Source organism: Colletotrichum acutatum, assembly GCF_030867785.1.
Source record: "Colletotrichum acutatum strain CBS 112980 chromosome Unknown BDZ83scaffold_112, whole genome shotgun sequence".
Lineage (NCBI taxonomy): Eukaryota > Fungi > Ascomycota > Sordariomycetes > Glomerellales > Glomerellaceae > Colletotrichum > Colletotrichum acutatum.
In genome coordinates, this window is record NW_026849106.1 from 1 (window position 1) to 14,720 (window position 14,720).

Consider the following 14,720-nt stretch of genomic DNA (forward strand, 5'->3'; position numbering starts at 1 on the left):
AGGAGAATTGATGTTTGGGTATGGAAGGCCTACGATAATGACGCAGCGACCCAGGCGATCGGAAAAGTTGATGCCTTCGCTCATCTTACCCCCGACGACGCTGAGAAGCAGGGCACCTCGAGGTTTGGGTGGCGCTCCCGGTTTTATGTCGGTGTCCTCGCCTAGGATAGCTTGGCTATACGCCTCCAGCACCTCGTCACTCGACCCGCCGCGGGTTTCTTTGAATGCCTGCTTCCTTTCCTGAAGACGCTGCCATATTGACTCGGGCTCCCCAGCAGTCCGGCTATCCCAAATTGCAACGACTTCGTCGAGGTACCCATAGCTGGGGAAGAACACGACAACACCATCAGGCACGACGTTGCACATGTTCAAAATGGCAAGACCAAGCTGGCTGACCATAGCCTTGTCGGCCCTGCGCTGGAAGCTGAACTCGAACGTAGAACTGGTGTCCCGATTTGGACCGGGCCGACTGCCTGCCAGGGTCCAGACACACAGGTTGGATGGAGGAATGACGTGCCCGCAGCTGAGAGTCGTAAGCTTTGAGGCGGAAAGATAGGGAAAGAGGTGGTCCTTGTAGTCGTCGAACGGAGACATGGTGCCGCCGGCGAGGATGACCGCCCTGGCGCTCGTGGCAATGGTCGAGAAAGCGTGTGTTGGGGATAGAAGTAAGTAGGAAAGTTGGATATCTGGCGGATTCGTGGTGAGCTTCTCGTAGAAAATGCGTCCCTCTGAGCTGAGATTTGTGAGGGATATCAGGAATGAGGATAAAATGTGAAGAACAGGCGTCGATGATCTCGGTGGTGCCTTGACGTGGCCTGCGTTGGCGGCTTCCTCTTCGACATGGGCCACATAGCTCTCGATCTTGTAGGCTAGTTTCGACTCTTGGATATATTGAATCAGGCGGAATAGATTGATCTGATCTATTCCCTTGCAGCGGAGGAGGACCTTCGAGTCGACGATTCCCTGGGTACTCTGCATCATGTTAGTCATCACATACATGGGGTCTCAACGTTGCGACATACCTTGAGTTTCGATTGCCCATCCATCCACTCGCTGAGACCCTCGACAACTCTGCCGACTTGCCCGACCATGACTCGGTTCTCTCCCTTCAACTTCTTGCCAAACTTCTTGACGTAGATACCGAGCATCTGTCGTGCCCTCCTTAGTTCGCTTAACTTCACCTCGGATGCATACACGTTGGCTACCGCGTCCATGATATTGTGTGCCTCGTCGACAATAACGACATTACCCTCCAGCTTGATGCCGAGCGCATCTCTCGCGTTCTTCTGTAGTAACAAGGGGTATGGCAGAGTAACAATCTCGGCACCAGCGATCGCCGCGCGTGATGCATAGTACGGACAGATAGACAGCTTCTTTCCTAGATGATATAAGTCTTCAATGTCAGGCAACGTGGCGTGAGCGGTGTCCCTGAACTGATGCGTCTCGGCAATATTCTCTTCCTTCAAGACGTGAGGGCACTTGTCCTTTGACTTTGGCTTCTGGAGTTCCGCACAACGGTCATTGATGGCGGATAAACTGCCGAGGCGCGATACGGAGGGGTTGATGCAGAGTTTCTGGCGTGACGATAGGGGCAAGTGCTTGACTGGCTCGTTGGGAGGTTGGTTGTCTTCACTTTGGCGTTGCACAATCGACTGGGGTACGGAGGATGGAAAGGATGGTCGTCGCAATTCATGGATGAATTGGGTGAGTTGCGAGTGCGTTCTTGACGTGTAGTATATCTGATAGAAAATCATGTTACCAACGTGCCCAGCAACAACAGGGGCTCTGCGCACCTTGACTCCGTCCGCGACCTTGTCCTCCTCTTGCTCGGCCTTGAGACTTCCCAAGCCAAACCTGGACAGGATGTCCTTTGTCTCCTTGCTGAGGCCGCTCATGGCGTCGCCGTCATTGGCTGACCCGGCAGCGTCTGGCTCATCGAGCAACCACTCATCATCCTCCTCACCTTCGAGAGCACGAGGCTTTGATCTCGAGGGGCCATCATCAAAGCGACGTCGCTTGGCACTGCGAGCTTCAATAGCCTTTTCTTTTTGACGAATCTGCTCCAACTTCTTCTCTCGCTCTTCCCAGGTGCGGGCGAGCTCATCTCTTTTCCGGCGCAGCATTTGCTCCACAATCCAGTCAGGCTCATCCTTGAAGTCGTCCATGTTAATTTTGAGCGATGCCTCGTGTTCCTCAACACGTTGATTCCGCAGCCATGTTAATGAAGCGCAAATGAGCGACAGCGATTTGCCCTGAGAAAAGCGTCAGCACTCGCGTGCAAAGAGTTACTTGCTGTTTATGGCTCTTACCGTGCCTGTTGGGCTCTCGAGAATGCCGACCTGGCCATTTCCCTGTTGCAACACGCCATAGGCGGTTTTCATAAAGTCAGTCTGCACATCATAAGGGGTGTAAGGGTGGTTATAGTCAATGCCGTCCGGGACAATCATGTCACCAGGTGCCTTGTCCGCCATGACGAAGTGACATGAGGGATGGGCAAGCAAGAGCCTTGAGTCTTGAAGCTAGCTATTTTGCAATGAAGAAGGAGACGTGTGTAATCAGATGTCAACAAGCATCAGGAGATTGACGTGGGCTCAATAATGTGACAGCTGGATCGTCGACGAATAAATATCCAGTCGAGGGATGCAAGTGATCACGGTTGCCAGGTGCATTGGCCGGCATCAAAAGAAAACAGACCCGTTAAGCTCACCTCGGTGAGGAAGGGAGCATGGACCAGTCGTGTCCGAGGCGAAGGTCAGGAGCTGGGTGAGCGGTGGACCGGGCTGGATGCAGAAAGGTGGGGCCATGGGGAAAACGACAAGGGGAACAGGCGAGAATGCGCTGCTGACATAATACCCTCATTCCTAGTCCAGAGCCAGAGAAACAACCTTAGGGCTGGCTGCCCTCCGCCCCGCCAATTGCCCGAAGCTCAGCCGCCAGCCTGCCACCACCACCATCACAAATTTCCTTCTTGCGAACTTTTTGCGAAAGGAAGTTCCTCAGCGATACTAACCACCGAAGTCGACCACACCCACAGCCGACGCCATGCCTACCCGATTCTCGCGCACCCGCAAGCAGTACGTCTACCAATCCCGCTCCGCTCCGATTCTATAAATCTGGTCTTTATTCCTCGTCGACGGTATCGCGCGCGCAGAGTCGCAGTCGTTTATTTCGATGGCCTGATATGGCCAGCGAACCGTCGTGAGGGATGGGAAGGATGAAAAAGAAGGAACACACATACAATGATGTTTTGGCTTCGTGCCATGCAGGCGCGATGGTTCAGAGGGGGTTTAGCATGTTGAAAACAAGGGCGTCAACATTGCTTCCCCAGCAAAAAGGAGGTCATCATACCTTTTCTAGACTCTTTCCTCGGCGTCGAAACACGCCGAGATGTGAGGAAAGGACTGGCGTGGTACCACCAACTCTGCCATTCTGCGATCCTGGGAGAATTGTCTTCGTTTCCAAATGTACCCGGAAGCTGACTTTCTCTTTTTTTCTCTGTAGCCGCGGACACGTCTCCGCCGGTCACGGACGTGTTGGCAAGCACCGCAAGCACCCCGGTGGTCGTGGTCTGGCCGGTGGTCAGCACCACCACCGCACTAACCTCGACAAGTACCATCCCGGTATGTTCTCTATCTCTCCAATGTCGTTATGAACGCCTTGCTAACTCGCTCTCCCAGGTTACTTCGGTAAGGTTGGTATGCGTTACTTCCACAAGCAGCAAGCGTATGTTTCCCCGCCCTGATTCTTCTACAAGGATTCCACCATCTAATACTGTGCAGCCACTTCTGGAAGCCCGTCATCAACCTGGACAAGCTCTGGACCCTCGTCCCCGCTGAGAAGCGCGAGGAGTACCTCGCCGGCAAGGGTGACAAGGTCCCCGTCATCGACCTCCTCCCCTTCGGCTACTCCAAGGTCCTCGGCAAGGGCCGCCTCCCCGAGGTCCCCATCGTCGTCAAGGCTCGCTGGGTCTCCAAGTTGGCCGAGAAGAAGATCACCGAGGCCGGTGGTGTCGTTGAGCTCGTCGCATAAGTTCAGTCAAGATCAAATCATACCAACTCTTCGACGGATGATGTGCATCACTCTTTGGGGGAAACAAAATGATGACTACATGATGTAGTCACGGGTCATCAAGCGGACGGCGTTCTGCGAATGTGTCATCCACAGCTCAAAAGCTTTGCGGGTACACGGGAAAAGGGCCAAGGAAAACGGTTCTTCATTTTTACATAATGATCCGACCTCCAAGGAGTTTGACGAATAAAAAAACGAAAGGCTCTTCCAGAATCAAAAAGTTCATGGCTTTGATGATATCCAGGGATCTTGTGTTTAGTGGCGTGTCTGGGTTTTCCATAAGGCGGACGGACGGGATACGATTTGAAATGGTATTACTTTTTACGTCTACTCGTCTCGTCCTGTCTTTGTATATTCATAAGTGTTCCCGTCCGTCTGATTCGTGCCTCTCAACATGATGAATGCTTTTCCCAAGCCCTTGTCTCTGAGGTACTCGAGCATTTTACTGTCGTACCCCCAAATCCCAAATGTTCGTCCAGTGTTTGTACATATACATGTCTTGCTCCCTTGGCCATCCGGATTATCCCCTCACTGAACGTGGCCAAGTTTACCCGCCATTGGCATCGAAATCTTTACTTTTTTGGTGTCAAAAACATTATCATTACGCCTCCAGCATATCCATCTCATCGTCATCATGATCCGTCTCCACCGACTGTTTGAGCTTAGGCTCCCGTAAGAACTCGTGCTCCAACGCATCCTTGGCACTGATGCGTCGAGCAGGATCGAGCTCCATGCACCGCTCCAAGAAATCGACGGCCAGCTTCTCGTCGTCTGTCAGGGGAATACCAGGCTGACCGTCCTTACCGCCATCGGTGCGGCACGTGGACCAGAGAATGATCTTTCCCAGCGAGAATCCTGCGTTGCCGACGGTAGGAATGTTGGTCTCGAACATGCAGCCATGTAGAAGTCCGGCCTGCTTCATACGCTTGACACCAAAGATGGTGGCAATCTCAATCATGGCCTCGACATCGTCGGCGCTGTTGAAAAAGGGGAATCGCTTGCTCATGATTGTCAAGAGGATAACACCCGCTGACCAGATGTCGATCTTGGTCGTCTGCTCGGTGCACTTGAAAAGCACCTCGGGGGCACGGAAACCTCTCGTGCCGGCACGATTCGCCCTCCTGGATGGCCGAGTGTCTGTCTTGGGGTAGCCCTGTTGAGGGCCGTTTTGGGATGCCGCGCTGTTGGTGATTCTCTGCTTGCGGACATCTTTGCTCTCATGGCAGAGACAAGGCTTGCTATCGGACCCTTCGCGTTCGGCCAGACCAAAGTCGACCAGCACACCGCGTCGTGACTGAGGGTCGTAGAGGAAATTTGTTGGTTTGATATCGCGGTGGAGGATTTTGTGTTCGTGGACAGCCTTGAGGGCGGTGAACAGACTGCGGAGGTAGATGGCCATGTCCGAGACCTTCATCTGGCGGAAGTAGTCGCGGAAGTCCTCGTGGCGGAAGTAGGGCAGTATAGCAATGACCTGGTCAGTGGACCGGAAGGCTGTGATCAGGGGGCAGACAGCGGCACAGTTCCTCAAGTCGTGGAGGAGCTCGAGCTCGTTGAGGATGCGGTTGGGGCTCGAGGTGACATAGATCTTCTTGATCGCGACATACCGGGCGCGGCGACGTTCGCGTGTTACTGAGGTATTGCTGGCGTTGGGCTTCAGAGGCGGCGATGTCCACTTTGCACCGAGATTGTCCTTCTCTTCAAGATCCCAGCTGTTATCGTAGAATTCGTATTGGAGGTCTTCTGCCTTGTAGACTGTCGAGAAGGTGCCTGCGGAGCGGGGGTGTTAGTGGAAGATAACAGACAGACAGAAAGAGCAATACGAGAGTGACATACCTTCACCAATTCTCTTGATTAGGCGATATCTTTGGGGGAAGCCGGGAAAGGTATCTTGTAAACGGTCCATGTCGCGTTGGACACCCGTGTCGACCACCTCGTCTTCATCTGAGCTCTCGTCGGACGGTTCCTCGACCTCGACCTCTTCCTCCTCGTCCTCGACCTCCTCGGTGTGTTGTTCGGACTCGGCCATCATCTCGGTGTCTTCTGTGCGGGCGTGTGGGGGATCTTGGTGGATTTCAAAGTCGTCGCGGCTGCGTTTGCGCGTGGCTGTGGCAGTGGCCATGGAGTGCTGCTGTGGTCTCGACTCTGCGGTCATGGGGCGGTGGGCCAATCGCACGTCTGCCGGGGCGGTCGAGGTACGTGCCGGGGCATGGAAGGGAGAGGGCGCGCGTGTAGAGTGGTTCAAGACAATGTCTAGGGCTGGAACTGTTGTTGAAGAAGCTTGGTATGGATGTGGGTGATGGGTGTGTGACTGAGTTTGTTGGTGGTGGAGGTGTTGAGAGTTTTGCTGCGGATAACTTTGGTGTTGTTGGTGTTGGTGTTGGTGTTGTGGTTGTGGTTGTGTATGTGATTGCGGTGGTGGTGGTGGAGGGTGGTGCGTCTGACGGCTTTGGTGTTGTGGCGGCGGAGTTGGCGTTGGTGTTGTTGCCCAATCGTGCCGGTGCCAGGCCTGGACGTCGAGGGTCTGGCCAAAGCGAGTCAATTGATCGATGGCATCCAGGTTGGGTTGAGTGAGGCCAGCTGAGGAATCTCGCTGGGTCGTACACTGCGTCATTCGAGGCTGTGGTGGAAGAGAATTGAGAGAATGTTTTGTTGTATTATTCGGTAGAGTTTGGACGATGGTTGTCTTCTTTGCAGTACTCCGGGCAGTACAAACAAATCGCTGAGGTACCTAACGGCAGGTATAGTGAGGTAGAGGTACTTGTGATGGTCTGCAGTCTGCAGCTGCAGCGTACAAGGCAAGGACTGTGATGTACGGTGAGGTGTCTGGGTGTCTTGGGAGGTGACCGAGTAGTATAATTGGACGCTTCTTGTTTGGTTTTTTTTTCGAATTTCTTTTTTTCTTTGCATCTGGCAGCAGGTGAACAGGTGAACAGATGAAGGTGGGAATCTTTTGGGATTTCTTTTGGTCTGGTGCGTCCCATCTGATGCACGTCGGCGGGCTCTTTTTCTCTCTGGGCTCTTTTCGCATTCGTCCCGTCCTTTTGCGGCGTGACCCGGGTGTCTACCACCTAAAAGGTACATCGCGGGTGGTTCTAGGATGAGCCCCGAAAGGCCCCAAACGGCTCCAAATGTGTGCAATGGAGGGGCACAGCGTCGGTGGTCAGTGTGATGGTCCCCTGGAAAAACATGATGCTGACCAATCATCTCGCTTACTCTAACCCCGCACCTCGAAAAAAAAAGTGACTTCCCACCAAGAGGTGGCAGATGGAACTGCCAGACACTGCCGGTCGCGTCGGAGCGTAAAAGAAAACAATAAACAAATTCCCACTTGGTTGCTAGGCGCATTCGTCCCCTCCACCCTTCTATCTGTGCCTAATTAATTATCTCCGTACTTACACACACACAAGCAAGGCCAAAACACATCGTCAACATCACAGGCCGTTTTGCGCTTCCTTCGCCTTCTTTCGCTTCCTCTTTTGGCACTGTACATTACTAACCCACCAGCAACTTGCAACACCAACACCACACAAGGTCACACGAGAACACCACGGCTGGTCACAGACACTGACTGTCCTTGACCCCTCGTCTCGTTCTATTTTATCCTTTTGATTCCCATTTTCCATCTTCTTCCCCTCCTCCCCCGCCTCTTGATCGCGTTCCGTCGCTGGGTGCGCATACCTCGACCAGACCGCAGCCATGGACTCGGTCGCATTCGACATCAACGATGCGCTCAAGCATTACATGAGCGATCCCGCCAGTATTCCCACCCCGGAAGCTGATGGCTCCCTCTTCGACTACGAAAATGACCCCGAAGGCCTCACCGCCGCCGTCATCAACCCGGTGCTCAACCCCATCGTTGATGCCGTCGCCGAGAATCCCGAGGCCATCACCCGCAGTGCCCATCTCGACTCACTGCAGTTCCTCCTAAAGTGCGCACCCGTCTCCCCTCATCCTTCAGATCCCTCTCTTTTGTTGTCCTCCTTTCCGTCGTCGTCGTCGTCGTCTTCTACTTCCAGGTCCCTTACAGAACGCCATTCTGAGCTATTCAACTCTAGGTACACAGCCTTCCTCCCGCCACAGGTTCTTAGCAAGATCTTCGACTTGATCATGTCAGGTTTGGCCGCCGAGGGCGATGCGATAAATCACGATCTCGAGTCTCCCGACGAACAGGAAACACTCGCCCACCACAAGCAGCTTCTCGAAATCTACGGCTTCCTCCTCCAATGGACCATCGCCGCTGTCGAGACAAAGGCCGCCGAAAAGTCATCAACAGCACCAGTCGCAAGGGGTCGCGGCAAGCCAAAGAAGAATGCGCCAAGAGACAAGGACGGCGTATGGGACTCGGCCACCCAACTACAGTCTGCTCTCGACATCATGAGCAAGGTCCTCAAGCTCAAGCTAACCAAGATCTTCCTCACAACCTCCGAAAGGGACACCTTCATCGGCCTGTTGACCCGCCCCGTCTACATGGTCCTCGAGAGCGAGCAGCGCGTCAAGAGCACATCCATCCGCATGCACGCCTTCAAGGTACTCTGCATCGCCGTCAAGCACCACGGCCACGCATACGGTGCGTCATCCCCTGCGGCGCATTCTTGCGCACTCGTGCTAACTCCTAGCAGCGGCCCAGATCTCCATCGTACAGAACCTCACATACTTTGAGCACCTTTCCGAGCCCATGGCCGAGTTCCTTCACATCCTCGCCGAGACCTACGACTATCCCCAGCTTGCCGATGAAATCCTCCGTGAACTCAGTAACAAGGAGTTCAACTCCAACGACACCAAGGGACCCAAGTCCGTCTCGCAGTTCATCGTCAAGCTCTCAGAGCTGGCCCCTAGACTGGTCATCAAGCAAATGACCATGCTCGCAAAACAATTAGACAGCGAAGTAATGCTCTCCCATCGCATGCCAGTAAAGCATTGCTAACGAACTCTACAGTCTTACACGCTGCGCTGCTCTCTCATCGAAGTCTGTGGGAACATGGTTGCCCACCTGGTCAAGCAGGATGAGCGCGGCGAGAACCACAAGTCTCAGCTCAACGCCTTCTTCGACGTCTTGGAAGAGCGCTTCCTCGATATCAACCCCTACTGCAGATGCAGAGCCATCCAAGTCTACGTCAAGCTGTGCGACCTCGAACAAAAGTTCCCCAAACGACGACAACGCGCTGCCGAAATGGCGTGCCGCAGCCTCGAAGACAAGAGCAGTCACGTCAGGAGGAACGCCATTAAGCTTCTGGGTGCTCTTATCAAGACACACCCCTTCACAGTCATGCACGGCGCTCAGCTTTCCCGCAAGGAATGGCAGGCACGTCTTGACAAGGTGGACGAGGAGTTGAATGCGCTCCAGCCGCCCGAAGGCGCACCAGGGCTCGGCGAAGGAGCAGACACCACTGTTGATCAGCAGCTTCTCGACGATGCCACACAGATTGAGCAGTCGCCCCAGAAGCCTGCGCCCATGTCCGACGAGCAAAAGTTCGAGGCGGTCCGCAAGGCCCGCGAGGAGGCCGCCACATCCGAAGCGATCGAGAAGCTGACGCTTACCAAGCGATACTACTCTGAGGCGTTGAAGTTCATCGATGTCCTTCACGAGGCCACTGGCACCGTCTGCCAGTTGTTGGGATCGCGCAACAAGAGCGAGGTCATCGAGGCCATGGACTACTTTGAGGTTGGTGACGCCTACAACATTGAGCAGAACAAGGTCGGTATTCGACGCATGTTGCGTCTCATTTGGACCAAGGGCAACAGTGACGAGGGCAAGGGCGTTCAGAGCCATCTCATCGATGTCTACAAGCGTCTGTTCTTCGAGGCGCCCGACTCCTTCACCTCCAATGATGCAGCCAACTTCATCGCCCGCAACATGATCAGTCTGACGTTTGGTGCTACCCCCGCCGAGTTGACTTCGTTGGAGCAACTCCTGAGTACCATGATGAAGCAGGGCTTAGTTCCCGAAATTGTCATTGCCAAGCTCTGGCAGGTCTACGGCGTGCAAAAGCGCGAGATTTCCAGAACGCAACGCCGCGGTGCTATCATTGTACTTGGTATGCTGGCGACTGCAAACCCTGAGATCGTTGTTGGTGAGATGGAGACTATGCTGCGCACTGGCTTGGGTTCCCATGGTCGCGCTGATCTGCAGCTGGCCAAGTACACTTGCATTGCCCTTCGTCGGATCAACCCTACTGGTCGCCAAGCAAAGGAGTCTACTGTTAAGTTCTCGAGACTGCCAAACGACCATGCTGTCTTGTCCAAGCTAGCTTCCATTACAGAGGTCCCGTCCGAGAGCAAGGAGTGGTACGGTGTCGCTGAGCAGGCCATCAACGCGATTTACGCCATCTCCAAGCACCCTGACACTCTCTGTTCCGACATCATTCGCCACAAGACGAAGCAAGTCTTTGCCGCTCCTCGATCGCGCTCAGCATCGCAAGCAAGCTCCCAGCCTAGCTCAAGACCAGTCTCGCGAGACGAAGCCGACTCCGTTTCTGTTGACGAGGACGGGAACGAGACAATTGTTGCTCCGGCACCGCAGCCAAAGAAGCGGGATGCGGCTGTCGGCCTCTCTCAGCTTCTTTTCATCGTTGGCCATGTTGCCATCAAGCAGATTGTGCACCTTGAGCTCTGCGAGCTCGACTTCAAGCGCCGTAAGCAGGAGCAGGAGAAGGAGAAGACCGCAGACAAGTCCACCGCCCAAGCGGGCAAAAAGGACGAGCCCGATGACCTGGACTTGATTGGTGGCACGACTGAAGACGACTTTACCGAAGCCATGGCACACATTCGTGAGCGTGAGCTTCTGTTTGGCCCCGAGTCTCTGCTAGCACAGTTTGGACCTCTCGTGTCTGAAATCTGCGCCAACAACACCACATATGCCGACAAGGGACTGCAGGCCGCCGCGACTCTCTGTCTCGCTAAGCTCATGTGTGTTAGCTCGGAGTACTGCGAGGCTAATCTCCCCCTTCTCATCACCATCATGGAGCGCTCTGCCGACGCGACAGTTCGTTCCAATGCCGTCATTGCTCTCGGCGACATGGCTGTGTGCTTCAACCACCTCATCGATGAGAACACCGACTTCCTGTACCGTCGTCTTGCGGACAAGGACCAGTCTGTCAAGCGCACATGCTTGATGACGCTCACATTCCTTATTCTGGCCGGTCAAGTCAAGGTTAAGGGTCAGCTGGGCGAGATGGCCAAGTGCCTTGAGGATGAGGACCGTCGCATTGCTGACTTGGCGAGGATGTTCTTCACCGAGCTCAGCACCAAGGACAACGCCGTCTACAACCACTTTGTCGACATGTTCTCCCTGCTGTCTGCCGAGAAGGGCCTGGAGGAGGAGAGTTTCCGGAGAATCATCCGATTCCTCCTGGGCTTCGTCGAGAAGGACAAGCACGCCAAGCAGCTGGCCGAGAAGCTTGCCGCCAGACTTACCCGCTGCGAAACAGAGCGACAATGGAACGATGTTGCCTTTGCTCTTGGATTGTTGCAGCACAAGAACGAGGACATTACCAAGACTGTCTCCGAGGGCTTCAGGGTTGTCCAGCTCCAGGCATAGAGGGGAGTGGCAGAGATGTTACAGGCTGGCCTTGTGGCCGTGTAGTACTAAGGTCATGGGTCGGCGTTGGTGGTTTTGCTGCTTTTGGTCGTTGGTTGGCTGTCTGACTTTGGGTATACCACTGCATGGATGATGAGACTTTACTTAATGATGCTGATGAATCGATTTCTTATCCACTTGAACTATCTATTGACAATGTCCTGATGGAGACTGTTTGTTATGCCGCTTGTTTACGTTTGTGGCGGCGTTCTATGCAAGTGTATATACACGCTTGACTGGCTATTTCAAGCTAGCAATCCTGCGCCCAAAGGTTCTTGCGTAAGGACAAACGCATCCCCTCCATTGACCTCAAATTGAGTCCCATTCTTGACAACTCCATTCACCCGGATAACAGACTTTTCAAGGCTCGTCACCAACGACTCCGGCAGGTAAATCGTTCCCTTGCTCTCAGCAGGAGTCTCAACCTTCATTGTCAACATCCCGCACTCGAACCGCCACTCAACAGCGACGTCTCCAAGTACAGTCGGATACCTTCCCTTGGCCCACTCCAGCCCCAACGTCTGCGGCTCAACTTTCCACTCCACAAACCCAGGCGCAATAGGCTGGATGCCGAGAACGTACCGACTCAGTTCCGCCGTTGGACCTGCAGCCCATCCGTGGCAGAGGGAGGTTGCGACGCCTAGACCGGGGGTGCCGTCTGGGTTCAACGTCTCCCAGAAGCAGCCTGTATAATTCTCGTGTTTGGGATGGGCCAGAGGCGCCCAGAGGGTTTTGAGGAGGGTCGTTGCCGTGGATGCGTCACGGGCGGAGAATGCTGCACGGAGATGGTACGAAGACGCATAAGGGCTGATTTTCTGCGCGAAGCCGGCGGATGAGGTGGAATTTGAGAAGGCTAGAGGGCCGGAAGGGAGGATGAGGTCCCTTGCGAGGGTAGAGAGGATCGAGGCTGTGGTGTTGGGTGAGGGCGATACGCCGGCTAAGATAGCTAGGGCGTTTGCGTCTTGTGCGAAGCCGGTTGTGAAGTTCGAGGAGAGGGTGTAGGCGTTTAGGTCCTGGTTCCAGAGGTTTGTGTTTATTGTGGACCGGAGGATGTCGAGGCGGGTTTGATACACTGTGGTAGTAAGACCTGCGTCGCGGAGGAGGGGGAGGGATTGTTGGAGGGCGTAGGCGTAGACTACGTTGAACTTTGTTACTACTCCGGATTGCGGTGTGTCGTAGTAGTTCCAGTCGCCGCCGAAGGATTCGTCTGCAAGGTTGAAGAGGCCGTTGGGGAGGGTTTGAGAGTTGGCCCAATCGAGCATTTTGGAGACCTTTGGAGCCCACTGCTTTGCGAAGCTAATGTTTCCTCTCATTTCGTAGTTTTGGGCGAGAGCGCTGAGGAAGTTGAAAGAGTAGCCGATGAGTCCTGTGAGGTTTGTATTCAGGGGTTCCATCAAGGGTGCTTGCTGGATCTTGGCGGTGGGGATGAAGAAGCCTGGTGTGGCCTGGTAGGAGCCCAGGAGGTCGAGGGAGCCGTCGATGAAGGATGTGCCAAACGTGCTTGCGAAGGCGGCGCCGAGGGCGACGTCGAGGGCGACGTCGAGGTCGCCTGTGTACGCGATTCTGTCGCGCCGAGAGCCGTCTACGATTCTATCGGCCGAGTTCGCGCCCATCATAAAGTCTGGGAGGAAGGACGGGGACGTCAGGGAGTTGGTGTAGATGGTCTCGCCGGTGGGTGTGCTGGCGGTGAGGTTGCGGAAGTAGGCTGCGTGTCCGAAAGATGCGCCGAACCCGAAGGAGCCGAAGTAGCGGGAGGTTTGGGTTAGGTTGAGGACTGGGAGGGCGTTGAGGGTTACTGTGATGGAGGTCATTGCTACGTTGATGTGAACATCATGCCAGGTTTCGAGGGTGGTGTTGACGGGCAAAAGGGATGTTGCAGGAGGGCGTCGAGACTGGTTGAGCCGGCGTGGGCTGTGATGGTATGGCTGTCCAGGTTGAAAGAGAGGTAGACACAGCTGTTGAGCGTGTCACATAGAACAGAGACGCCGAAACCGCCTTTGACGGGTTTGGCTTGAATATCGAGACGGTAGTTGAGGAGTTGAGCGGCCACGGCACCGGCTAGACCTTGCGGTGCCTGGCTTTCGGCGTAGGCGCCTTCGTCTGAGACTTGTAGAAAGTCGGGGATGGAGTGCTTGGGGATCTCGGTGAGTTGGACTGTTCGCGCGCCAGTGGTCCAGATGCGTGTGAGATCTTCATCGGAGCATTCGAAGGATCCGGGGAGTTGTGTCACGGGTATGGTGGATGTGGTGGGCTTGACGCCGATGTTGCGGAGTTGAAGTGATCCAGCGGATGAGAGGTTAAGCTTTTGGTAGCGAAAGGCGCCTTGAATGAGACGGTTCGTGATGAGTGAGGGGGCGGTGATGTTGTATTGGTTGACTCTGTAGGTGTGCATTGCTGCTGCGAGAGGTAAAGGACCGTCGCTCTGTTCCTCGTTAGTTCTTCTTTCGTTCTTACATTCAGGGGTACTGATGGGATCAAGCTAGTTACCATGTATGAGTCAAGCGCGACTTTGCTTTCTGCAAAGGAAATCTCGAAGCTCGAGGTATCGCCAGAGGCAGAGATGACCTCAAATGTAGGGAAGCCTTCAACATTGTGGCCATAGTCGAGGACCACGATAGAAGCAGTTGTCCCATCGGATGTGAGGGCTGTAGTCTCGTTCGAGCCAAAGACGATGGTTCCATTGGTAGACGAGCTTAAGGTTGACTTCTGAGCAAGATGGGGTCTTTGGGACCCATGTCGACCATTGACTGAGCTCAGTAGGCAGAAAAGAACACCAGCTACTCGGGCTCCTGTATTAGATGATATCAGCATGGCTGTGGCGTCAATAAAAGAAGAAAGAACACTGAAAGTGAGCGACCAAGGTGAGGCAAGCGAATGTGTTTTTGGAATGAGAGACAGATTGAAATGATAGTGATGAATTACCTTATTGTTATATGTACGTCTTCTTCTCCACGACTTTGAATTTTCCCAGTTTTCATGCTGTACTTCTCGCTCCTGGTCCGAGTTTGCGAATGAACCAAGCCGGAGTTGACGATCATGGGTGGATTCACCCGAGAAACGCGAGGGACTCGGACTC

The 14,720-nt window shown here is 54.3% G+C and overlaps 5 protein-coding genes across 5 annotated transcripts; 2 read left to right on the forward strand and 3 right to left on the reverse strand.

Annotated features, from left to right (window-relative positions):
• Positions 1-2,785, reverse strand: BDZ83DRAFT_634361 (DNA repair helicase; the record flags this gene model as incomplete). Its single annotated transcript, XM_060509091.1, has 4 exons — positions 2,310-2,785; positions 1,794-2,252; positions 1,023-1,739; positions 1-972 (listed from the first exon to the last, which is right to left on the reverse strand). Coding segments are annotated over exons 1-4 (2,310 nt in total), but the record flags the coding sequence as incomplete, so codon positions are not given.
• A 257-nt stretch (positions 2,786-3,042) lies between these two features.
• Positions 3,043-4,029, forward strand: BDZ83DRAFT_655457 (60S ribosomal protein L27a; the record flags this gene model as incomplete). Its single annotated transcript, XM_060510799.1, has 4 exons — positions 3,043-3,074; positions 3,502-3,620; positions 3,678-3,723; positions 3,780-4,029. The coding sequence occupies 4 exons, from the start codon at positions 3,043-3,045 to the stop codon at positions 4,027-4,029; spliced, it is 447 nt and encodes a 148-aa protein (XP_060360683.1).
• A 640-nt stretch (positions 4,030-4,669) lies between these two features.
• On the reverse strand, positions 4,670-6,187 carry BDZ83DRAFT_722705 (kinase-like domain-containing protein; the record flags this gene model as incomplete). The annotated part of the gene is made up of 2 exons (XM_060512497.1): positions 4,670-5,835; positions 5,902-6,187. The coding sequence occupies 2 exons, from the start codon at positions 6,185-6,187 to the stop codon at positions 4,670-4,672; spliced, it is 1,452 nt and encodes a 483-aa protein (XP_060360684.1).
• A 1,248-nt stretch (positions 6,188-7,435) lies between these two features.
• Positions 7,436-11,747, forward strand: BDZ83DRAFT_39449 (armadillo-type protein). The gene is made up of 4 exons (XM_060502812.1): positions 7,436-7,997; positions 8,124-8,635; positions 8,688-8,953; positions 9,005-11,747. The coding sequence occupies exons 1-4, from the start codon at positions 7,765-7,767 to the stop codon at positions 11,603-11,605; spliced, it is 3,612 nt and encodes a 1,203-aa protein (XP_060360685.1). The 5' UTR covers positions 7,436-7,764; the 3' UTR covers positions 11,606-11,747.
• Positions 11,748-11,889: 142 nt separating this feature from the next.
• BDZ83DRAFT_761124 (Six-hairpin glycosidase-like protein) lies at positions 11,890-14,455 on the reverse strand (the record flags this gene model as incomplete). The annotated part of the gene is made up of 3 exons (XM_060515178.1): positions 11,890-13,457; positions 13,538-14,066; positions 14,132-14,455. The coding sequence occupies 3 exons, from the start codon at positions 14,453-14,455 to the stop codon at positions 11,890-11,892; spliced, it is 2,421 nt and encodes an 806-aa protein (XP_060360686.1).
• Positions 14,456-14,720: the final 265 nt, after the last annotated feature.

What these genes read in the sequence shown, in the direction of transcription:
- BDZ83DRAFT_39449 (XM_060502812.1), top strand. Translation starts at nt 7,765, where the DNA reads ATGGACTCGGTCGCATTCGACATCAACGATGCGCTCAAGCATTACATG. An exon ending in GCACCACGGCCACGCATACG is followed by an intron (nt 8,636 to 8,687) that starts GTGCGTCATCCC and finishes AACTCCTAGCAG; the next exon opens with CGGCCCAGATCTCCATCGTA. An exon ending in CAAAACAATTAGACAGCGAA is followed by an intron (nt 8,954 to 9,004) that starts GTAATGCTCTCC and finishes CGAACTCTACAG; the next exon opens with TCTTACACGCTGCGCTGCTC.